The sequence below is a fragment of the Gymnoscopelus microlampas genome (genome assembly GCF_963454915.1).
Source record: "Gymnoscopelus microlampas genome assembly, chromosome: 6".
In the NCBI taxonomy this organism is placed as follows: Eukaryota; Metazoa; Chordata; class Actinopteri; order Myctophiformes; family Myctophidae; genus Gymnoscopelus; species Gymnoscopelus microlampas.
Window position 1 is genome coordinate 28227915 of NC_139943.1, and position 25000 is coordinate 28252914.

The 25000-nt window shown below is 45.1% G+C and overlaps 1 protein-coding gene across 2 annotated transcripts in view; it reads right to left on the reverse strand.

The window, feature by feature from the left end:
* Nucleotides 1-25000, reverse strand: part of znf423 (zinc finger protein 423) — a 207048-nt gene that overhangs the window by 89147 nt on the left and 92901 nt on the right. The window contains exons 4-19 of one of the 2 annotated variants that reach the window (XM_084059128.1): nucleotides 13360-13537; nucleotides 12462-12586; nucleotides 11964-12065; nucleotides 11692-11773; nucleotides 11347-11422; nucleotides 10775-11052; nucleotides 10223-10506; nucleotides 9366-9749; nucleotides 7784-7965; nucleotides 7140-7403; nucleotides 6360-6626; nucleotides 5793-5943; nucleotides 4682-5242; nucleotides 3858-4042; nucleotides 3188-3609; nucleotides 1741-1951 (exon numbers count right to left, since the gene is read on the reverse strand). In XM_084059128.1, the coding sequence (XP_083915254.1) occupies nucleotides 1741-1951; nucleotides 3188-3609; nucleotides 3858-4042; nucleotides 4682-5242; nucleotides 5793-5943; nucleotides 6360-6626; nucleotides 7140-7403; nucleotides 7784-7965; nucleotides 9366-9749; nucleotides 10223-10506; nucleotides 10775-11052; nucleotides 11347-11422; nucleotides 11692-11773; nucleotides 11964-12065; nucleotides 12462-12586; nucleotides 13360-13537 (3752 nt within the window). The remainder of the gene's footprint in view (nucleotides 1-1740; nucleotides 1952-3187; nucleotides 3610-3857; nucleotides 4043-4681; nucleotides 5243-5792; nucleotides 5944-6359; nucleotides 6627-7139; nucleotides 7404-7783; nucleotides 7966-9365; nucleotides 9750-10222; nucleotides 10507-10774; nucleotides 11053-11346; nucleotides 11423-11691; nucleotides 11774-11963; nucleotides 12066-12461; nucleotides 12587-13359; nucleotides 13538-25000) is intronic. The other variant, XM_084059129.1, reaches the window with a different exon arrangement.

Consider the following 25000-nt stretch of genomic DNA (forward strand, 5'->3'; position numbering starts at 1 on the left):
ATGGATATTTTTAGTTTTTTGTCACATCCCTAAGCCAATAATTTGATGACCTGGTCATCGGTCAATAGGAGACTCCGCCGGTCATGAAATTATTGGCTTAGGAATGTGACAAAAACAAAAACAAATATTCAAGGTTTTGGGTGTGTAATCAATAGAAAATAAGTACTTTTTTTGTGTGAACTACTCCTTTAAGTAATTAAAACCTGCACTATTGCCATATCACAACATGCAAAATCCCACACTATCGTCAATACTGGAACAGATGAGCTACAAATGCAAGCTTGGTGTCTATTTTATGTTTTTAGACAATTAGAAACATGTTGGGATGCTTTCAAAGTCTTTATGATTGGGCATGTCTGGACACCTAATTTGCATTGGATTGGCTTCGGCTGCAGAAAGAACTACCGTACTGGGACATTCTTGTTCATGAGATCTGCAATGCTCTTGGTCCCCAGAAGTTACTGGCTTGTAGGATGTGATACTACATCACCCTTCCTTGGCCATGGGGTAAAAGTGCATAGGCAGCTTGGGAGGCAACACCAGATCTCACAAACACCCTGGTCACCCTCACCAGGCAAAAGATCAACTCTGATGTTGTCTATATGCAGCGACTGGAGCGTTTCTCTCTACGTCATGCTCAGACGAGCCCTCCATCAGCGTCTCCAGTCATTTCGATTCTCCAGTTCATTTGTGCTTTCCGCACCAGCATCTTTCTTTAGCACATCCACTTAGGCAGTGGTGGGACGTCCTTTTGATCGATGCCTATGTGTTGGTTCCCACGGTACAAACTTTTTGGTGGTGTTAATGGCAGTGACCAGCTACTCTCATCCTCCTGACTGCTATTTTCTCTGCATGGTTGTCATTAGCATATTCCTGATGTGGGGAAGGTACTGGGACTCCACAAGAGTAAGTAAGTAAAATGATATATGGTGCATTTATACAGGGCGCTTTACAATGATTGTGCATTACATTCACCCATTCACACACACACACACACACACACATTCATACACCGATGGCGGAGGAAACCATACAAAGCACCGACCTGCTCATCGGGAGCAATTAGGGGTTCAGCGTCTTGCTCAAGGACACTTCGACACTAACTCTGGGTGAGCCAGGAATCGAACTGGGCCGCACTACCTCCTGAGCCACTGCCGCCCCTAAGTGATTTAGTATCAGCCAGAACACGAGAGTCTATCCCAATTTCAATGCGCTAGACCCCTGTATTGCTGAGGTGGACCGCAACATCTACCACCAACTCCCAATACTACTAACCACACAGCTTGCCACACACATGCTGACTGCTGGTCAGATTCTGATATAATACATTCTTAAAATTCTTAGCACCTTTCAGCCTTATGAGAGCATTTGAATTAGTATTGTTTCATATGCTCAACTGGCTGTTATATGTATCAATAGGAATGTGCTGCACTCTATTGTTCAATTGTTTCAATAAAAATATATCTGTAAGACACACATTTAGGTTGTTCCTACAGCTCTACACTCAACCTGGGTGAAACATATATGTTGAAAATGTTTTGTGGATAGCGGCCATATTGGTAATAAGCAACTTAGAGAGCTATAGATAGATTCAATCATAAATCTGAGCATTCCAATGTGTTTCTAATGCTCAGAAAACATGAAATAGACAGAAGTTTGCAAAAGTGTCAAAAGTTAAATATAACTAATTTCTTTCAGTGTATTTATGTAGTCTTTGTCACTCGCTCCACCCCTCCTCACCTTAGGTGCAGGCGAGGCCTCTGCCTTCTTACTGCTGGTTTCAGGGCTGATCTCAGGGTGGTCTGTCTGGACATGTCCCTCCAGGTCCTCCACGCTCTCAAACTTCACCCCACACTCCGGACACCTCAGCCCAGCCACGGCCTTCTCTCCCTGGGCTTCCCCCGGCGTGACAGCCCTTCCTAGCTGGCTGGGGCTCTGACCATTGGTGCCCCTATATTGATTGATTGGGTGATTAAACTTTCTTGCTAAATTGATTCCTAAGCCGTGTTGTGTGTGTGTGTGTGTGTGTGTGTGTGTGTGTGTGTGTGTGTGTGTGTGTGTGTGTGTGTGTGTGTGTGTGTGTGTGTGTGTGTGTGTGTGTGTGTGTGTGTGTGTGTGTGCGTGTGCGTGCTAAAGATGGATGTAAAGTTTTGACAATATAAAGAAGACAGTAAATAGATTATGACAGAACAACGGTACAGATTATAAACTCAATTTAAACCCATCTCATTCAGAATGAAAACTGTGTAATTCATTTAAGACGATGATGCCAATGTTATTTCACTACTCCCCATGACATACGTGTGTTAGGAAACCAGACCAAGTGTGTCATAATGAGCCTCATTCACTAAGCTGTTTGTACATTTCCAACTATCTTTGTGTGTAAGGTGTGGTGTATTTTGTACATTCTGAAGTGCGATTCAGGAAAAGGAGTGTACAGCCTTGATTTGTGCGTATCGCAGGTGTATGACGTAATTAATTTTGCATGAAGAATAAGACATCCTACTATAATTCTAGTAACCTCTGTCTCTCTGTAGTGGTGTCACTACCCGGTTCTCCTCAGTGGCTGGACCAATTGCTCTGATTTTGCACACAGCCATTGACCATTACCATCTGAACTTAACTGTGAAGCCTGTTTTTCGATTTCACCAAATCTCAGCTGCTTATTAACGTTTTTGTGTAAAAGTAGTGGTGTCACAACCCGGTTCTCCTCAGTGGCTGGACCAATTGCTCTGATTTTGCACACAGCCATTGACCATTACCATCTGAACGCAACTGTGAAGCCCGTTTTTCAATTTCATCAAATCTCAGCTTCTTATTAGCGTTTATGTGTCAAACAATGTCGCCTCCCGGGTTGCCAGATCACGTGCGCATATCCCCCCACGGCTGCGTCGACCGGGTATGGTCTAGTTCTAATAACATTTACAAAAGGTTTGAGCCAAAAGTCTGCCTCTGAGCAGGGTTTGAGTACACGTCCGGCCAAAATCCATGCCACATTTTTTTGATGAATCAGACTCTGAACGCACAATTGCGCATAAGTAAATTATGTGCGGACCCGAGCTTAGTGAATGAGGCCCATTATCTTTACCAACACTGACTTACTCGGATTTGAATTCCACACATAGAAAGTGGCAATCATTCCCAGGTGTCCTACATTTGAAGCAGAAGAGATAAATTCCTATAGTACCTGCTCATGCAGACGGCACAGAGGCCGTAGGGCAGGCCGTTGACGTCCAACTTCACCAGCTCCCCTTTGTTCTTGAACTCCTTCAGACACAAGGCACACTTGTACGTCTTGTGCTGCTGCAGCTGGCCGTTGGGGGACGAGGAAGCCGAGCCGTTGCCACCTCCTCCTCCATTCCCGGCTAGTCCACCACCAGTAGAACCCAGCGTAGAGCCCGTGGAGAGCTTCTGCATGTGGAAGGTGCCGTGGATCTTCAGCTCTAATGTGGAGGTGACGGTCTGCATGCAGACCACACAGCGGAAGCCCGTCAGGGAGTTGCGGAGGTCGGGGTGCATCTGGCAGTGTTCTATGAACTCCTCCTCGCTCTGCAGGGGCATCTTACAAATCCGACATGTCCCCGTGTCCAGACTCTTACTGTGGGTCACCTGGAGGAGAGGATAGAACATGTCACATCATCAGCTAAGCATTACTAGACCGGCCTACTCGGGAATGATGCAAGTTGGAAATGCATGCCCCACCCGGTTATGCAATACCCTTTGTACCTATCTGTTGGTCTGTGTATCATCATACTCAAGCTATATAAAGTGACACACTTTTCACATCCTCAATGTTCTGATAGCTCTGAAATCCTTTTTATAATTGCCACTGTAATGTGCTGCTACACAAACATTACCTTGTGCTCAGTGAGCGTCAGCAGAGAGGGGAAGCGCTCGCCACAGATGGGACACATGTAGTGTTTGGCCGGCCCGCGGTGCGTCTGAGCGTGCTCACGAAGCCCGTTCTCAGAGAAGAACGTTCTCGAACATACATTGCACTTGTGGTTCCCCTTGATGAAGTCTGCCTTCTTCTTACGCGAACCTGGTGTTAAAGAGATAATCAGCAGCATGTTTAACGTACATAATCATCGTCATAGTAACCGCAGTAATCCTGATTATAATCACATAATAAACCCAGATGTTTTACAAGTTAGTTTCTTTACAAAGCAACGTGGGGGTACAATCTGAGAAAGGCATTCTACATTGTCCGTTTGTTATTCAATTACAGGTAGAAGCAGACAAATCTATTTTTAAGTCAAGTAAATAACCATTTTAGAATCTATTCTTACCCACTTAAACCCTATAGAGTAGTATATAGCTAGCTATACAGTATAGACCGGGAAAGCATCTGTCATTTTAACCACTTTAACCATTATTTTATACTTTGGCTATTTTTGAAAAATCATGACGATTTTTGAAAATCTTCGAATATAGCTTTTTTAAAGCTATATTCTTTCTTTGCTTCTGGGGGGGTCCCTGGAACAAAATATTTTGAGATGGGGGTCCGGGGCAAATACATATAATTTTGGGTGGTCCTCGACATGAAAAAGTTTGAGAACCACTGATATTATAGCCAACATAAGTGTTTCAGAAAACAGTTAGGATTTAGAAGACATTTGTAGAACGGGCCTCAGGTCTTAATGGGTTAAGTAGTGCTGAATAATAAGGGAGCGGCGCTTACAAGCATCGTCGTCTCCAGGTCGGATGTTGTGGTCTCTGAGGCGGTGGTTCTGGAGCAGCGACTCCATGGTGTAGGCAGCTCCACAGATGTCGCAGGCGTACATGGGCTCCGAATTGTCCAGTTCCTCCTCGCCGCCGCTCGCCTCGTGGCTATTGACCGTGTCTCCTCCCTGACCTCCTCCTCCTCCTCCCACGGCCCCGCCCTTCAGCAGCATGTTCTGGAGGTCGGCTTGCTCGGCGGCCGCCACCGTCGTTCTCTCCACCACGGCTCCTCCCACCGCGTTTCCGCCGCCGCCTCCTCCTCGTTTGGAGGCCGGCGGCACCCCGTTTGGCGTGCCGTTGTGGCTCCCTCCGCTCGCCGCTCCCCCGTTGCCGGTGATGCTCCCTCCGTCGAAGATGCAGTGCTTCTCTCTCAGGTGCCTCTCCAGCAGGGTGAGGGCGTGGAAGGCCTTGCCACAGAAGCGGCAGTTGAACTTCTTGCTGTGCGTGGTGATGTGGCACTGGAGCTCCACCTCCGTCCCAAACGTCTCCCCGCAGAAGATGCACTTTCTGGGCTTAAGGCCTGCATGGATGGACAGGAGCTTAGGTTAGTACTAGGCTTATCATTTCACTTCCATCAAAAACACTCAGGGGCTGTAGCTTTTGTTTCAACCATACATTCCTGGTTCCTCTGCGACATGACGTGAATAATATTGACGTCATGTCGGAGAGGATGCATGAAAAACGTTTTTTTCCTTTCTTCCATTTCATTAAATTATAAAATGTATCTGGAGTCATAAGGTTTCTTCTGATCTGCAGCAATTTGCATTTCAATCACCCAAAGTTTCCTTTATTTAAAAGGATGGATACTTTTAAGTTTCAGAACAGTACCTTTTGAAAATGTACTAAAAATACTAACGGTGTGGTTCCCATGTGGATCTTAAAGTCTAATATCAAACAAATATATAAAACACGAGCCATGGCGTAAACATGTATATGAATACTATATACATACAGTATTTTTTATATACACACAGTACAGTATATGCACACATAAACATACAAACATCATGTGTCCCCTTTCTTCATCTTGACTGTCCCCTATGCCCACCTGGTCCTCTCAGTGTCCCTACCTGAACCCAGATTCCCGGCCAGGCTTGAGCTCTGGCCCAGGTGGTTGTGTTTGACGTGGATCTGGAGGTCTGTCTCCTTCCTGAAGTCCCAGGCACACGCTGTACAGCGGAACATCTTCTTCTCGTTGCTGTGCTTCACCGCCAAGTGAACCTGGACAACAACAGGGGAAGACATCAGCAGCAAAATACTACATGATGAAATTCTTAGAATGAATATATAAATAGTGTTTTCTTCAAAGTCAAAGTTGTTTGTTGACTAGGATTCATACTGTATCCTCTGATCTTGCACAATCTTGCATGTATCCAGAGCAACTCTGAATTAGCTCTGGATAAGAGCATCTGCTAAATGGGTTTTGTTTTTTTTGTCCTTGGTGTGTTACGTCAGATTTTTGTACTTTTACTTTGGTAATTCAAGTACATTTTGATGCCAGTACTTTTGTACTTCCACACAAGTAATTTTTTTAATACAGGACTTTTTCTCGTAACAGTGTATTCTTATATTGTGGTATTATTACTTATGCATAAGTAAACAAATCTGAGTACTTCTTCGGCCACTGTCCCACTCACCTGTATGGAGACCTTGGAGTCGAAGACCTCCTGGCACAGAGTGCAGTGGTACAACACGAAGGTGTGCATGTCCAGCAGGTGCTTCTGCAGGTCATCCACAGAGGAGAACTGCTTGTCACAGCTCTCACACACGTACTGCGTGGAGGTGGTGGTGTAGTGCACCGTCAGGTGCTGCAACAGCGCCTCCTGGGATTCAAAGTCCTCCTTGTTGCACTGCGGGCACGACTGCCGCCTCAGCAGCATCTCCAGGTGGGACTTGAGGTGGGCCTGGGGAGCAGGGGTGCAGCAGTTAATCTAACTAATCGATTTAATCGATTATAAAGGAAATGATCGATAATTTTATAAAGCGATGGATTCATGATCGATCCCTTATGTGGGCATGTCATTATAGGCAAACAAATAAGGCAAAAACATTTCAAAAGTTTTGAAAATAGCCGATCTAGAAAGCTCACAATGCGTCGCATTGCGAGACGTTGAGCTTGTACATTTGCCATTTTAACTTTTTTTGCATGACACTGTTGAGCAAGGTCGAATAAAATAGCGCTTAAGTGGTAAATTCATTTGCTGATATATATTTAAATAAATATTCTATTCTATTTATGTAATGTAATATTTCATTAAGTTGTTTTGTTTGCATTGTTTTGTAAAGCGACTTGGGTGTCTTAACGCTCTTATAAATTGCATTTATTCTTCATATTATTATTCAATTAATCTAAAAAGTAAGTGATTGAATAATCACAAAGAAAACAACCAACAGAAATGGGACAGGTGCAGCCCTACCTGGAAGCCCTCGAAGCTGCCGAAGCGCAGGTCACACTGGTTGCACGGGTAGTCGCCGTTGGCGGGGGTGGAGTCACCGGCCAGCCTGTGGCGTTTCGGGGAGGAGATCTCCACGTCCGAGGAGGCGGGGCTGAGGTCGGCCACTTTGGCCTGCCGCTTGTTGTTGGCCAGTGGGATGTTCTTGTGGTTCTCCTTGATGTGCTTGGTCAGCTTGAGGAGCGAGCCGAAGATGGGCGAGTTGGTGCAGTAAGGACACGAGTACACCTGTACGGCAGCAAGAATCATAAGCCCCATCATTAGAAACAAATACAGTTCAACATTCACAACTAGGAAAAAGAGTTATAAAAACAACTACCGGTACATGTTTTGTTGTCATCAGTTCTAATCAAAACTGGGGGCGAAGATTCACAAAGAAGCTACAGTAGCAGATCTACAATCTCAGCTTGTAGATTGGCTATATTTGGCAGACATTTGGTATAGAGTCAATACCAAATGTCCTTTTTTCCCTCTATAGTCCATACTATAGACTATAGAGGGAAAAAAGGAGCAAACCTAGAATAGAGCCCAGGGGGACTCCCGGTCAATGAAGTATGTAGGGTTTAAGTGGTAAAAAGATGAAAGACAAGTTAAGTGTTGCATCTAACCTCCATGAAGGACTGTGACGCAGACTGAAGGACGGGGGACTCCAGCTTGGCCACGCCTCCTCCAGACCCAGGCCCGCCCCCTAATATTGAGCTGCAGTGGGTCTGCTGGATGTGTTCGGTCAGCGAGGACTCCGTCAGGAAACCCATGGAACACTGGTTGCAGAAGAAGGCATGGTTCCCTTCTAAAGAAGAGCATTTATTTTGTGTCACACTACGTTACCTTGTGATATATTGTTACCTCATGATATATTGATCTTTACAAAGGCAGAGGTCCTGCACTTCAACATCGATGAGAACCTGGCTATCTCAGAACCGGACAATAGTATCAAAGAGAAGAGCACAGGAGCACGTCAAAATGTCAGCCCTGTCTTGCACCTAATCTAGTGTGTTTATAAGAAGAAGTGTTCCAGTACTTCAAGAAAACGGCAAAACAACAAAAGTCATTTCTAATTTCACATTTCTAAGCTAATGAAGACTTATAGCTTTCACAAGAGCTTACCAAACAGAACCCAACCATTGCAATAGTTTTGGTTCAGCATTAACCACTTTCAACTTGACATCCCTATTTCGGGCATTTTATTGCATTTCCCCCCCCAAAAAAATCTTCATAATAGTGAAAATACCCAATCTACACAGCCTGTAGTAGATTGGGTATTTTCATAGCTCCATAAAGAACCTCTCACTCCGCTGTACAGCTCCGAGATGAGGTTCTATGTCGATCTCATCCAGGATCGGGCGAACGTCCGCCAAGGCTCCGCTGTTTACCCTTTTGTATACATCGTATCCCAAAACTAATGGTAAATTCCAAACCGCACGGATGTTTAAGGTTTGGTCCGGAGCATAATATTTTAGGTCCGGAGCGAAACTACCCGTTTAAATCGCTTAAACGACTTAGTCAGCCTGTGGCCATGTTTCCCATTGTAGCCAAACCGGGAGCAGTACTGGCAGCGGATGTAGGGGGGTTTTCCGGGTTGAATGGGAAACATGGCCACAGGCTGACTAAATAAGCGATTTAAACGGGTAGTTTCGCTTCGGACCTAAAATATTATGCTCCGGACCAAACCTTAAACATCCGTGCGGTTTGAAATCTACCAGTAGTTTTGGGATACAATGTATACAAAAGGGTAAACAGCGGAGCCTTGGTGGACGTTCTCCCAATCCTGGATGAGAACGACATAGAACCTCATCTCGGAGCTGTATAGCGGAGTGAGAGGTTCTTTATGGAGCTAGTATTTTCACTATTTATATCAACACGTGAGCTTGTAGTAGCTGGTATCGCCTATTTTCGTTATTTGTCATATGACAAAGTATATCGGGCTTAAAGGAGTAGGAAAAATATTATTTTCTATCAATTACACACCCCATGAAGCCTTGAATTCATGACCGGCGGAGTCTGCATCTCCTATTGACCGTTGACCCGGTCATCAAATTATTGGCTCAGGAATGAGACAAAAACTAAAGAATCGTCATGAATTCGAGGCTTCACAGGGTGTGTAATTCATAGAAAATATGATTTTTTTGGGGGAGTGAACTGCTCCTTTAAGTGGTTAAACCTCAATGCATGAATCCATAATAAACCCACCTAATGTGGTGGATCCCGCTACGATGCCTCCAGGCAGGCAGTGGGACACCCTGATGTGTTCCTGGAGTGAGTTAATGTCTCCAAACATGTCCGGGCAGTAGTTACAGTGGAAGGCCGACACGTTGGTGAACTGCAGCAGGGGGAAAGCCGCTGCCGGTCCGCCTATGGCGCCGCCACTGCCGGTCCGGTGGGCTTTGCGCACATGTTCGTTGAGGTTGTAGAGCGTGGGCAGGGTGTCCAGGCACAGCTGACAGGTGTGGCTCTGCTGGGGCTTGTCAGCATGGATGGTCTTCAGGTGGATCTCCAAGACAGCCAGGCTGTGGAAGTCCCTCTTGGAGCAGTAAGGGCACGAGTACGTCACTTTACCCCAGCCGCCTCCCCCACCTAACAGAGAGAGAGAGAGAGAGAGAGAGAGAGAGAGAGAGAGAGAGAGAGAGAGAGAGAGAGAGACAGAGAGAGAGAGAGAGAGAGAGAGAGAGAGAGAGAGAGATAGGTGCATGTACAGAAAGTAAATTAGATAGATGCCCATCAAGTCTCAATTATTTCAAATATGATTAACCCATTCAACACCACTGTGCAAATATCCACATCATGCCCATTGTCAATAGTCTGTACTTATGCATTCATAGGCATTGATGTATGTTCATATTTACTGGTGATAGATTGCACATTATACTTGTTCATATTTACAGATATGAACAAGTATAAGTCTAATTATGTAATTATTAGTCTAATATTTTATATATTTAAAAAGAAATACTTCATGGTTTCTGCAGATTTGGCCAAAACACCTGCATCTATTTATCAGATTTATCTATCAAGTATAGTTTTGCCCGCAGCAGAGCAGACTGTCATACCTCCAGCATGGTGGCCCAGGACTATCCCCAACTCCTCCACGCCATCAGTGACTCTCCTGCGGCTTCGTTCGCTGCCCTGGCTGGGTTTGAGGGTGGAGTCGGGCGTAGAGCCTCTCTCCAGGCTGGCGCTGGAGTCTGGGGTGGCGGAGCTCATGGATGCCACGCTTCCTAGTGCGGGGTCAGGGCTGGCAGCACTGTGGATGGAGGAGTCAGGCTGCCGATGGCTGTCCAGGTGGCAGTACACGTCCTCCACAGAGGGGAACTGTTCTGAGCACACAGGACATCTAGGGACAGACCGAGAGGAGAAAGGACCATGCTCAGTTTAAACCACTTAAACCCTATATGCTGTTGTCCGGTGTCCCATTGGGGACTGCCGACATATCAGTGCCACTGAACAACAACACAGTAAAATGAAAAAGTGTGAAATTAACACTGAGATTGTACTATGCAGAGTCAAAATGAAACAACATTTACTAAATAAATGAAACAAAATCAACATTTGTTAATCACAACTGAACATAAAAAAGCCTCCTGTACTGCACTGTACTGTACTTGTGTTTGCGGTTGGCGTGCTGCGTCTCGATGTGTGTGAGCAGCGAGGCCTCGTCCAGGAAGACCTCGGGACAGTGGATGCACTGCAGGTCGGCCCGGTCGGACAGCTGCGGGTGTCTGGTCAGAACGTGCTTCTCCAGCTCGTCCGTCAGGCTGAACGTCTCCTCACAGTAATCACACATGTACAGGTCCTGGTCCAGCTCGCCTTCTCCTCCCGCCTTCTTCCCCCCGTCCCGCTCGGCCCGCAGCGCCAGGTGTTCTCTGTTCTTGCGGTGAGCCTAGAAGAGGCCGAAAGTTTTTGGTTTTTGGTTTTAGCATGTACATTAACAATGTCTATTTGTACTGTCTCTGACAAACAATAAATAAATAACAAATGTATATGTATGCGTGTGTGCAAGCATGTGTGTGAGAGAGAAAGACAGCAGCAATCAAGAATAGCTCGGAGTACAAATTCTTGAGAGAGTGACAAATACAATTCTGTAAACATAAATCTTCAATACAATTTTACAAAGCTATGATACTTCTTATAAAGAGAATAATATGACAGCAGTAATGGTATTAGGAGACTGTACCTGCATATGGCTCTGCAATGAGGAAGTGGAGGAGAAGCCACGTTTACACACACTGCACTTGAAGGGTTTACTGGAGCTGGACGGCCCAAGAAGAAGAAATACAAAGTAAGAATTGAAATCAAATTAGAAAAATTGAATCATAGTAAGAACTGAATTAAATAATAATTTTATAAATAACAATAAACTACTGAAAGGAAACAAAATCAGATTCACAATATGCACTGCTCAGAATCTTATTAAACATTCTAAATCTGAATTATTCTGAATTATTAGAGGAAGGAATGCGATCAAAGTCAGAAACAGAACAGAAGAACCAGGATCAGGAGGAGGATGAAAAGAAATCACCTGTGTGTCTTGAGATGAATCTTCAGATGATCAGAGCGGGAGAAGGCAGCCTCGCACTCCTGACAACTATATTTCTTATCACCTGCATCAAGACATACAGTATGGAGACAAGATAATGGCACTCATAAGTTATGATAGCTCCTCTGCATACAGTGTAAAGCCTGAGTTATGTCTTGCACCTAAAATAGCCAATCTACAAGCTCAGTTGAGCTTGTAGATCAGCTATTTTGGGCGTGAGACACTAAGTATAAGGTCACAAATGCACTTCATACGCGTCAGAAGTGTCGGCTTCCCCCTTCCCTTCCAAAGGGTTGGAGCTTCCCGTTGCAGCGTGTTGACCGCGACGGCATTGACGAGTGTGAAGTCCAATGTGTCTGATGATTGGAATTCAACATTGGTGAACAATGTCAACCAATAGGAAAGAAGCGCTGTAGTTGTCCCCACTTAGGAGATGCACAAGATAGGCGTCCCTATTTTGGGTATGCCATTATAGGTGAAAATGTTTAGAAAATAGCAGATCTACAAGGTCACAACGCTTCGCATCATGACATGCTGTGAGCCTGTAGATCGGCTATTTTTAGCCGAAGTATTCAAATAGGGCTTAAGATTAAGTGGCTAAATTCCTCATGCTGCGGTCACAGTGTTGGGCGTCAGTTTGTAGCAATTTCAGGCCAATCAAAGTACAAACACTGAATTCAACTTAAAGTCTATTCTAAAGACAAAAAAAACATCATAATCATCTTTGTGCCGTTTACAGCGGTGAGGCCCACCTGTGTGCAGCTTAACATGGCGGTCTCGGCTCCTCTTGTGTTTGAACAGCCTGCTGCAGAAGGTACACTTGAAAGGCAGTTTGTCACTGTGGATCTGCTCGTGGCGCTTCAAGTAGCTCAGACGACTGGAGGGGAGGAAGAGGAGGAGGGTGAACAGCGGAGAATAACACACTCTGTGCCTAACTGTAGTCCTGGGTTTCCAGAAGGTGGCGTACCCGTTTTCCAGTACATTTCCCCATAGTTTTGTTTGATTGGCTTAGCAGCAATCAATCAAACAAGCACGGCAAATCAGACAAAACTAACCAGAACTAGAGACGGGTATGCCACCTTCTGGTATCACGGGAGGACATGTACAGTCTATAGTGTAGCACTGTTTCCTAAACACTGCGTCGGGACCCATTTTTATGGGTTGCGAGTAAAATCTAAATTTCAGAAATGTAAAAAAAAAATCAAAAGAGAAAAAAAATCGAAAGAAATCAAAGAAATTCACCCGAAAAAAAAAAAACGTTTTAAGAAGTTGTGAAAATAGCAGATGTACAAGCTCGCATCGCATCGCGACCTTTGTAGATCGGCTATTTTCACTCATTTGAGTCCCGGGGAGACATTTCTCTTTAGGGAACCACTGGTCTATAGCGTACAAAAAAAACGGTACATTCCTGCTACTGTATGCTTTAATGCCCAATTTATACTCTTATCATACAATGGTGTCACACGCTGAAAAAAGCAGATCTACAAGCTCACAACACAGCACATCATGACACATTGTGAACTTGTAGATCAGCTATTTTTTACTTTTTTTCTTTTAATCACTCATTATCGCAATCAAGTCAAAAGTTTGAAATGATGGTGATATTGATTTGAAGTCATGCCGCCCAACGAAACAGAGTGTTTTCCTCACCTGAATGACTTATCACAGAACTGGCAGGGGTAGGGCAACCCCGCCCCACCCTCCTCCTCTCCACCCGTACCCATGCCCAGGTCACAGCACCCGTCTGCCATCTGGGAGGGGGACGCCACGTCTTTACTGGAGGGGGAAGAGGGCACCCAGGAGAGCCCGGCCGGGTCATCGTCCCCGTCTGACAGATAGAAAGACAGACAGAGAAAGACGGACGGACAGAGCGGGGGGCGGGGAGGGGGGGGAGGTGAGACGTAGAAAGAGAAAGACATGGAGAAAAGAGAGATCATTTTTTAAATAAATATATACATTTTTCTACAGTTCACACTGGAAGAGGCTGTGTGTGTGTGTGTGTGTGTGTGTGTGTGTGTGTGTGTGTGTGTGTGTGTGTGTGTGTGTGTGTGTGTGTGTGTGTGTGTGTGTGTGTGTGTGTGTGTCTCAGAAGGGGTGGGGGTGGGGGGGGGTAAAAAAGGGAGTATTAGAATGATGAGGAGGCCTTTACATCTTTCTTGCAAGCCAAATGGGGGATAGGGGCTGTGGGAGTTCAAATGAGAGGGAGGGATATTCAAAAGGAAAGAAGCACATTTATCCTAGTAACTAACACACACACACACACACACACACACACACACACACACACACACACACACACACACACACACACACACACACACACACACACACACACACACACACACACACACACACACACACACACACACACACACACACACACACACACACACACACACGAGGATGGCAAAGCCAGAGAGAGAGGGAGTGAAACAGAAAGTGGAGACACTCTCTCTCTCCCCAGCAGAAGCAACATCTAAATAGAAGGCTCCAAGAACTATGTATCCCCGACGGAGCTCAGAAATAAGGACACAGTGTATTTTCTCTCCCTTCATCGTCCCTCTGCGGCCATCCCTCGTTCCACCCCTCCCTCTTCACCTCCCCCTCGCCTCCCATCCCATCCCGTGCCGTCCCGTCCCTCCATCCGTCCCTGCGGACCCTCGGATCCTCATCATATTTTCATTAGGGCCTTGGCAGATTGAAACGTCGGAGAGGCGATTAGGAGACACTGAGAGCCAAGCAGGGAAAGAAAGAAAGAAAAAAGGCGACGACAATATTCTCTCCATTTATCTGCCTTACATACAGTAGGAGATTATGCATAGCCGTCTTTCTTTCTTTCTTTTTGTTCCCCCTCTCCTCTGTAGTATGACGGCAAGGCGACAAAAAGGCCAAGGCGCCTTTAATAGACACTTCAGAGAGGATTCAACACGATGAAAGAAGGGGGGGGGGGTGAATAATGCTTAATATTGTTCTGTTCGGCTTTGTGCGTGCAAAGGAGGGGGCGATGGAACATTGAGGCTATTTAGCATTTGCTTGAGAGAGGAGAGGAGATTTTGTTTTTTTTATCTGATATTTAATACGCAAATACTATATAATCCAGTGGTTATCAAATATTATGTCAAGGACCCACAAACTGATAGGTATTAGTCCGCGGACCCCTATTCAAAAAGATTTATTGCAAGGGACCCCCCATAATTTTCAGAGATAAAAGATTTAAAAAAAGCTAAATTAGCCAATCTGCAAGCCCACTACCTTGTGAGCTTGTTCCTCATTGTGTTGGAAACCCCACCCCCAAGGATCCCAGAGGTTCCCAGGACCCCACTTTGAGAACCACTGCTATAGTCTGCCAACCAATCTGACACAGAGATAGTGTGAACATAGCAACAGAAACAAAGATAGAGCGAGAGACAGAGATAGAGAGACCTGCCAGGAGTCATCATTACCCGTAGGCCAATATTAACCATATGAAAACACATGAACACACATGAACACACACAGAGACACACATACACACCTACACAACAAGTCTCATCTGATAATTTTAGAAACCATCTCTAAGGCACACACTTTATTACCTCAACCAACTCCAACACACCACACTATATGTGTGTGTGTGTGTGTGTGTGTGTGTGTGTGTGTGTGTGTGTGTGTGTGTGTGTGTGTGTGTGTGTGTGTGTGTGTGTGTGTGTGTGTGTGTGTGTGTGTGTCTGTGTGTGTTGTCTATTCTACAGTGTATTACTGGTACGCCCAACAGAAAGGGGGTGGAAAACAGATTCTTGTGATGAATCGATCGCCGGGAAAATGTAGGCGCTGCGACGAGCAAATAGAACTCTGCAGGGGGTTGTGGGTAAGAAAAAAAGAAAAGAAGAAAGAATTTGTAAAAATATGAATTATCAATTTGACTGGGAGCGAAAAAAGAAAGTGGGCTTAAGAAAATATATGAAATAGAGATATCAACATGAAACCTTGCAGACAGAGAGAGAGAGAGAGAGAGAGAGAGAGCCTCTCTCTCTCTCCTTGCTGCAAGGAGAAACAGACAGAGAGAGAGCTAGAGAAAGACCGACAAACAGACAGACAGACCAACAGACAGACAGACAGACAGACAGACAGACAGACAGACAGACAGAGAGACAGACAGAGAGAGAGAGAGAATGAGACAGAGGGGTGAATTAAAAAAAGAGTGAGACAGTGAGAGACAGAAGAAGGGAGAGAGTGTGAAGAAGCAGTGAAAGGAAGGAAGGTGACACGGTGAAAGGGAAGTGTTGGAGGCGGTTGACAGGAGAAAAACAAACAGCGTGCATCAATAGGCCACAAGTATACGGCGGCCATTACAACATGAATACGGAGGGTGATAGAAGAGTGAATGGAAAAATATATACTCCAATCTGAATTTTTTAATTTGTTAAATGTTATTCCAGAGTGCAATGTGAGACAATGCTAAAATGCCAGGAGTCTGTCTATGGTGGTTCAGACACATTTGCATGTCAAGAACCCCCAAATTCATGTATTTGGCCACAGACTCTGGAACAACATCTGAAAAGAGAAGATTTGTGTTTTTTTGCAGAAAAAATAACAGCTGTGCAAGCTCACAACGTGTCACATTGCAATGCATTGCGAGCTTAATAGCCAAAGTATAAAACAGTGCACGTGGTTAAAACAGATTTTTATGCTATATTAACTCATTTAGCTGTGGACCCCCTGGAACTCCCCTCAAGGACCCCTGGGGGCCCTGGACCCCACACTGAGAATCACTGGTCTATGAGTCTGAATGGGTCTGCATTAGGGCGACAACTATCCATTATTTTCTTAGCGATTATTCTATCGATTACCTTTTTGATTAATCGAATAATGAAGAGGTGCTTATTTTTTTATTTTATTTTTTTTTTGGGGGGGGGGGGGTAAAATGTAAAAAAAATAGCGAATTAAACTGGGGTGTTAGGATGACACTGAGAAAAACTGAAACCCTCACCCATTGAGCATTGTGTGTGTGTGTGTGTGTGTGTGTGTGTGTGTGTGTGTGTGTGTGTGTGTGTGTGTGTGTGTGTGTCCAGACACCCCCTATTGCTCAGACTGCAGGGTACCGAGCCTATTCTTTAACCTCAGAATGCTTAATGTTACTGTGTCACACACAAGTGCAAGTGTGTGTGCACTGCACGCGCGCAAACACACACACACACACACACACACACACACACACACACACACACACACACACACACACACACACACACACACACACACACACACACACACACACACACACACACACACACACACACCTATTTCTCCCTCATGTCTTTGTGTCAGAAGAGATTCGTTCTACAATGACCACAGAGGTTCCCTGGCAGCGGCCTGACAAAGGCCCTGTTTAAAGGGGGAGAGGGTTTTTTGTGCCTGGCACCACTTCGACCAAAAGCTCAAAACACATTTGTTTGTGTATTTATCTGATGACTGCTGCCATGCATTAGAAGAAGCATTAAGCTATATTTTAGCTTAATAAATGATTTATTTATAAAAAATGAATACAAAAAAAGTCCATCCAACTTTTTTTTATAAATAAATATTTTCGAAAATATCAGAGCAGAGGACAGATAGGACTAAAGGTCCAAACTGGAAACCAAATGGACGGCTGTGCACACACACACACACACACGCGCGCGAAGACATGCATTGCACACACACGCACGCACGCACGCACGCACGCACGCACGCACGCACGCACGCACGCACGCACGCACGCACGCACGCACGCACGCACGCACGCACGCACGCACGCACGCACGCACAGCCAACAAAACAGAACGCAGACCAGACTCAAAGCAGACACCCAACAGGTTAGTACAAGAATAAAGAGAGAGAAGATTAAAACAATTATAAAACCAAGCCAAACAACAAAAAAATAAAAATGAAGGAGCCAAGAAGAGAAGGCAGGGGAAGGAGAAACCACGTGAAGAAAACAAAGAAAGTGTTTCTTCCTGCTCCTATTGTGGGCACACGCAGAGCCCCCATTGTGGGACTAACCTGGTATAAGTCTATTAAACGCCAATGCCTCTGAGTGGGGGCATAGTGGTGGTCCAACAGAGACAGACTGGAAGAGAGAGAGAGAGCGAGCGAGAGAGAGAGAGAGAAGGAGTGAGCAAGAGGGAGAGAAATCACTTCAGAGGATGGTTGTGGGGGGGGGTGTTCGTTTGGGCTGGGGGGGGCAACAGAAAGAGAAGGAGAAAGGAGGGAGAGATTAGCGTCATTAAAGAGCCCTAATCCTCTGACTAGCGTGGCTAGTGCTAAAATGGAGGATCACACGGCTTTTTAACGGCGGCTTTGTCAAGCCGCCGCCAGGGAACCTGGCAAGACAACGCCAAGAGCCTCAAACTGGGAGAGAGGAGGGGGTGAAGGGAAATACATTTCAATGAAAAGTTAAATTAGAGAAGAAACCTCAGGAGGGGAGGGGAGGAGAGGGGAGAAGAGGAGAGAAGAGGAGAGAAGAGGAGGACCCTGCCCTCCCCCCTACCCCCCCCCCGCCCCGTTTGGCTCTGTCCCCCATCAGTCCCTTTCTTCCTCTGTCTTCATCTCTGTCCTTCGCCATGCTGTGGCCCCATGCCTCTCTCTCTCCCTCCCTCCCTCTCTGCAGCCCTCCCTCCACTTTAATGTGGCTGCTCATTACGGCATGGATGTCCGTCCATCTATCTATCCCTCCCACCCATCTCTCCCCACACATAGGCCCATCAGGCCTTCACCTCCTTGCCCTGGCCTGGATGGAGAGGACTAAAGGGGGTGAGAGGCAGAGCAAAGGATCCAGATGGACACTGGACAGATTCTAACCTCTGGAGGAGAGCAGAGGATCCTCTCCAAGTGTCTAGAGATGTAAAATTAAATTCAACCAAATCGACCGCCTTCTGACTGAAAGGACAGGAAGAGTGTGTGTGTGTGTGTGTGTGTGTGTGTGTGTGTGTGTGTGTGTGTGTGTGTGTGTGTGTGTGTGTGTGTGTGTGTGTGTTTGTGCGTGTGCGTGTGCTTGTGCGCGTGTACAAATGCGCACGCACACAGCACATTTCTTTAATAGGCCAGATAGCGGACAGCATGTGGAGGACACAGCCTCGGTGGGACACTGTAATGAAGACACACATGCTGATCACTCTGTCCCCTGTGCCTTGTCCTCTCCCCCCCTCTCCTCCTTGCTCCCTCTCTCTCTGAGTTTCTCTCTCCTCTTTCTTCCTCCCTCGTCTCTTCTACCTCAGTATAAACCTTAACCCATTAGGACCAGGAAAGCATCTGTGGTCATTTTTATTTTATTTTTGCCATTATTTTATACATTTATAAAAATAGCAGATATACAAGCTCATAGAGTGCCGCACTATGAGCTTGTAGATCTGCTATTGGCTATTTTTGAATAGCCAAATAAATCTTAAAATGATACCGATGCTTTCCCGGTCTTAATGGGTTAACTGGTGCCTGGTCACATGCCAACAGCATCCGACATGGTAGACACATCGTCCAACACTGCATTATATACAGCATCCAACACATTATACACAGCATCCAACATGTTATGCACAGCATCTGACATGTTATACAGAGTATCCAACATACAGCATCCAACATGTTATAGTCACAAAGCGGAACCACACAAAGACAGATCAGGTGACTTTGTAAAACAGGTTGATTGCCCCACAGGGAGGGGTCTTACTCTCATCTGTTTTTTCTGTTTGTTAGCAACTTAACAGGAAAATGGCTGACATGACAATTCCCCATGATTGCCTAATTATATTCAGGGCCAATTGGATCAAGGTCAAACGGCAAAATAGTCCGATTCAGGTTGACCCCCATGGCTGAATGCTTAGGGTGCTTACCACATGCAAACTGTAAACTGCAAACTGCCTTCTTCATTGTGTCCCTGGTTTGATTCCCGAGTGGACAGACGGACCGTTTGCTGAGTGTCATTTCCCCGCTCTCGGTCCGCCTTTCATGTCTCTCTCTCAATGTTGCTATCAAAATAAAGCTGAAAAGATAATTGATTTACTTAAAACCCAACAAAATGTTCTTCTTTCTGTAATCCTATCAACCAAAAGGTCTGATTAACTGGATAAAAGTGGGGATAATGGAAGTTGCTTCTGACTCATCTCACCACCTAGGAGTAAAGCCCAAGCTCTGTTCTTTTTAAAAGGAAGTTTATTTGTGCCTGGCACCACTTGTTTCTGACAACGACCAAAAGGCCAAAACAAGCTCACAACACATACTGTAGCAGTGCCACGCGTTGTGAGCTTGTACTGTAGAGCGGCTATTTTAGTCGAAGAGCTTTGGTGTAGAGGGAAAAAGGAGGGGGCCTAGTATCGACCCATGGGAGTCTCCTAGGGCTTAAGTGGTTTAGGAAATGCCAACATTGTTCTCGTAATTTAGTCCTTACAGGTTAATTATTTATAAAGATTGTGATGTCCATTTGGCCAACAGAGACATAGACCATCACCACTAGGCAGCATGCCACAAGCAGCCAGCTCATCACTGGAGGGGATGATTTGCCGTCTACACTGAATGCATTGTGATTTGTGTGGCTTCATTCACAGACTGCACACCTATTGCCATCGGTATAAAGTTAAGATTGGACAGGGAGGGGGTGCCCCAATGGCTCACCGAGTAAGAGCATATAAATAAGGCTATTGTCCTTCCTGCAGTTGACCCTGCATGTCAACCCCCCCCCTCTCTCTCTCCAGGCTGTCCTGTCTCTCTGTTCACTGTATCTATCTGAAATGAAGCATAAAAATGACAAAATTAACAAGACAACAAATCGTGTTCAAGATGGCAAGAAGATGTTAATTTGATGTAGTGAATTCCAAACATTATGTGCGACCCCTCAGCTAGTTTGATTATTTTGTTGTGTGGTTAAACCATGTGTTAATATGATTACTATGAGCCCTATATCAGCTTATAATTAAAACAATAACATTAGCTGGTTAGTGTTTTTGAATGTCTTAGAATCCTTTTTCTGTGTGACAATGGCCCCGATTCATAAAGGGATTTACGACCATATTTTGTACGTACCGGCATTTAGGACAAGTCGTACATATCCACCTGATGCATAAAGATTTTTTGGTCTGTGTTTTGTGCGTCAGGTGCGCACGTTCTCAGGTCAGCCCCGAGGCTGGCGTACCAGGGCTGAAATGTGCGTATGTCTTTAGAATGCTTTATTCTTCATGTCAAAATCAATTACAACAGTGGAAAACCTCAAATAAAATATATATGTGCCCAACATTTGTCAAAACATATAATATATATATATAAAAAAAAAAAAAAGTCAAACGATGTATTGCTTGTAGCCATATGCATAATATAGACATGATGTAGATTCCACCGCTTTTTATTTATTTTCTAGGCTATCAGTTGCATTTAGAGCTGAATTATTAGGTCCCCGTGTGTTTGCCAGCCGTCCATCTCAGCTAAAATGTCATGTAATAACTAATAATGAAAATAGGCTATCATGCCTTAATTAATGAAACTGCAGAGGGACTGACGCACCAGTGTCCGTGCCGCGGTATTAATTTGTAGGCTAATAGCCTACCGTGTAGGCTACTCTACTGTATTGATCACATGAACGCCACACACAACAGCCTAATAAATGTTACCATCTGATGAGGAAACTATAGTGATGAAAGCTGTGTCCAGAAGATCCATTCCCCATTCAGACGTACGTAGGACAGTGATATATTAATCAAAAATTAACTAATTTAATCAATAAGTAATCAATAAGCTCTGGTCCATAATAGTTTCACTTGTATGCCCTGGATTTATTCTCAACATCATCTTTTTACCTGGTAAACGTGAGCATATATCCTTTCCAGGTTATTAGTCTATTATTTGCTGGCGGGGTTAAACCTTGTAAACATTACACATTACGTTCAGCTGATCCATCGTGCAATAGTGGGACTCGCTTCCAGACAGATCAGAATGATGTTCAAGTTCTCTGTCAGTGTCAAGGCATTGCGGCCGACAGCTGTAAGTTTGGACGAGAAGTTAAACTCCGGTGTTGCCAGATTTTGAGAGAGAAATAAGCAACCAGGTCTATGAAAATAAGCCCAAAAGAAGCAACTGGCACTTAGCCCATTATAAGCACTTTAATTAAACCGTTGTGAGCTTGTAGATCTGCTATATTTAAAAATAAAACTTGTAATAAAATGTGGAATATTTGGAAGATTTTTTAAACATTCTAACAACACAAATCTGCCTCCAGCTGGCACAAAACATTTTCAGATGGGGCTTATAGGGATAAATTAGCCTACATATTAACTTGGGGGTCCATGACATAAAATATTTGAGAACCACCGGTTAAAACAATTGAACAATTGTGAAGCAAGCCCAAATAACCAACTACTATACTCTTTAGAAACAAGCCCAAAAAACCGCACCCCACTTCTACCAATACTTACAAGCAACTTTACAGAAAAATAAGCGCAAATTCGCTTATAATAAGCGGACATGGCAACACTGTTCAGTAAAGTGACAGATTTGATCAGAGAGAAACTGCTGAGTCACGGTTCACGCCTTTTATGGTGCAAAATGGGGCGTGGAGCAATGTAAATGAACCTCTCGGGATCATCACGCCCAGCTGGCTGTTATTATAATATAGAACTGGTCATATGCACGTCTCTGTCATATACGACCCCCTTTTTGAATTGCACGTCCGTTAGTGAGTACCAAAAATACGACCTCCTTTACGAACTTCATTTACACCATATTTAAGACCCTCGTTATGAATCGGGGCCATTGTCCTTGACCTTATCCAGTATATTTAGCTTAGTGTAGCTACACCTGCTTATCCAGAAGACCGCTGTCTCTCTCTCTCTAGCCCTCTTTCTGCCCTGCCCCCAGCCCCCTTCTTTTCCTCTCTCTGTCCATCTAACTTGTTTCCACCTTGCTGCCTGGCTATCGGCCCAGTCCTGCTACCTTTCCCAGTGAGACCCCTGCTGACCTCCCATCCCTCTATCCCTCTCTTCCTTCATCCCTCCTTCCATTGCACCCCAGGCCACATCCCATGGCCCCAGGCAGCCTCACACACCCTCGCGCACACGCACGCACGCATACACACGTGCACGCACGCACATGCACGCATACACACGTGCACGCACGCACATGCACGCATACACACGTGCATGCACGCACACACACGCACACAAACACACTCATACACACTCTCACTTTCTGTCTCTCGCTCACACACAGAGACGCACACACAAAACTGGAGCCCCAGACTCACCGCAGGGGGCAGAAAAACAACTTCCACCCTGGGCAGCCATGTACACACACGCACGCGTGCACACCGAACACACACACACACACACATATATACACACACACAATCAAGCGTGCGTGTCCGTGCACGCACACACACACACAAAATTACATTCCAATTCAATACTCTTTTTTTTCAACATTCGAGTTTAAAGGAAAATTAAAAAACAATAATTTCCATCTTTTGACTAATGAAATAGTGTGGCGTACCTCCTAGGGAATCTTACAGACTTTTCCAGACCCAGAACCTGTTTCCAGTACAGTATGTCAATGACAGCAGGTTGAACTATTGTGTGCACAACTATCAGTGAGGACAAAGCAGGCCGTGTCATTCTTTGTGACATGTGCCTAAACCATCCAAGCTCTAAGTGATTTACAATGACACTAGCCTACAACTGGGACTACTTGGCTGGAGACAAACTTTCACAACAGCTTGGTGCTCTTATTGGTCTGAAGGCTTTGGCTTTCTCGGGGGGGGGGGGGGATGGTCAAACAGCACATTGTCCTGGATCAGCAACATTAACCCTTAAATACCCCTATATACTATGTTGGGGGTACTTTGTTGACCCAAGGGTCTATACTTGGCCCCTCCTTTTTTTCCTCTACACCAAATTTCTTTGGCAAAAATAGCCCACAACGTGTCCTACTGATCATGTAGAGCTTGTAGATCAGCTATTTTCTCCCCTTTTTTCCCCGACTATGTCATGCCCGAAATAAGGATTCATTACTAATCGATTATTTTAAAGAATTCGTGATTAGTGAGTATTTTTTTATAATTGATTAAATTGATGAATTTGATTAATTGTTGCAGCCCTAGTAATGAGAGAGACTGTGAAGTGATGTATGAAACAATAATGAATTCAACTTAGGAAAAACTGAGACATTGACTTCTTCGCAGGTCTCTACCTTTCTGTGGTTTGTGGATGATTTGTCATGAAGACGTTATGACGCAAGTCAAAATACAGTAAAACATATACATTTACTCTCAGCTCTCACACACACACGGTATGCACACTGCTGTTGGGAAATAGTGATTGGGGAGTTCTTGACCCAAAATATGGAGCTACAGTACATTAGCTGGGTGCAACAGCTCTCTCTCTCTCACACACACACACACACACACACACACACACACACACACACACACACACACACACACACACACACACACACACACACACACACACACACACACACACACACACACATTCTCTGTGACCCCAGCCTGTGCCTAGAGGACCCACAGTCCTCTGCTGCCGTCCTTTTAGGTCACATGGGATACCGTCTGTTAGGACACACACACACACACACATGAAAACACTGCAGTGAGGACAGAGAAAAAGGAGGACGCTGCAGTCTGTCCTGGGCTTGAGCCCTAGAGGACAGGATGGACGGACACACACACAACACACACACACACACACACACACACACACACACACACACACACACACACACACACACACACACACACACACACACACACACACACACACACACACACACACACACACACACACACACACAGTGCAGGCTGTGGGGACCCTCACCTTCTGCCCTGGGAATGGGTCCGGCTGCTTTGGACTCTTTTGGGCGCCAACTGCTCCATATGGGCAGTGTGTGTGTATGCATGTGTGTGTGTGTGTGTGTGTGTGTGTGTGTGTGTGTGTGTGTGTGTGTGTGTGTGTGTGTGTGTGTGTGTGTGTGTGTGTGTGTGTGTGTGTGTGTGTGTGTGTGTAAGGGCAGAAGGTTACAGGCAGGGGGCTAAGGGGTGGGTGGGGTGAGGGGACTGGCAGATGACAAGTTTGCCCCTCACATACAACATACTGAATACATTCCTGAATTTCCCCCCAGGGATCAATAATTGTTTATTTTATTTTATACACAAACAGCATGTGCAATGTGAAGTACAGTATGTGCAACTCCGCCAACAACATGAACAGCATATCGTGGCTTGGCTTGGCTTCACAAAGATCTAGTGGTTAAATGAAGTTTCAAACTATCTATAAAGTCT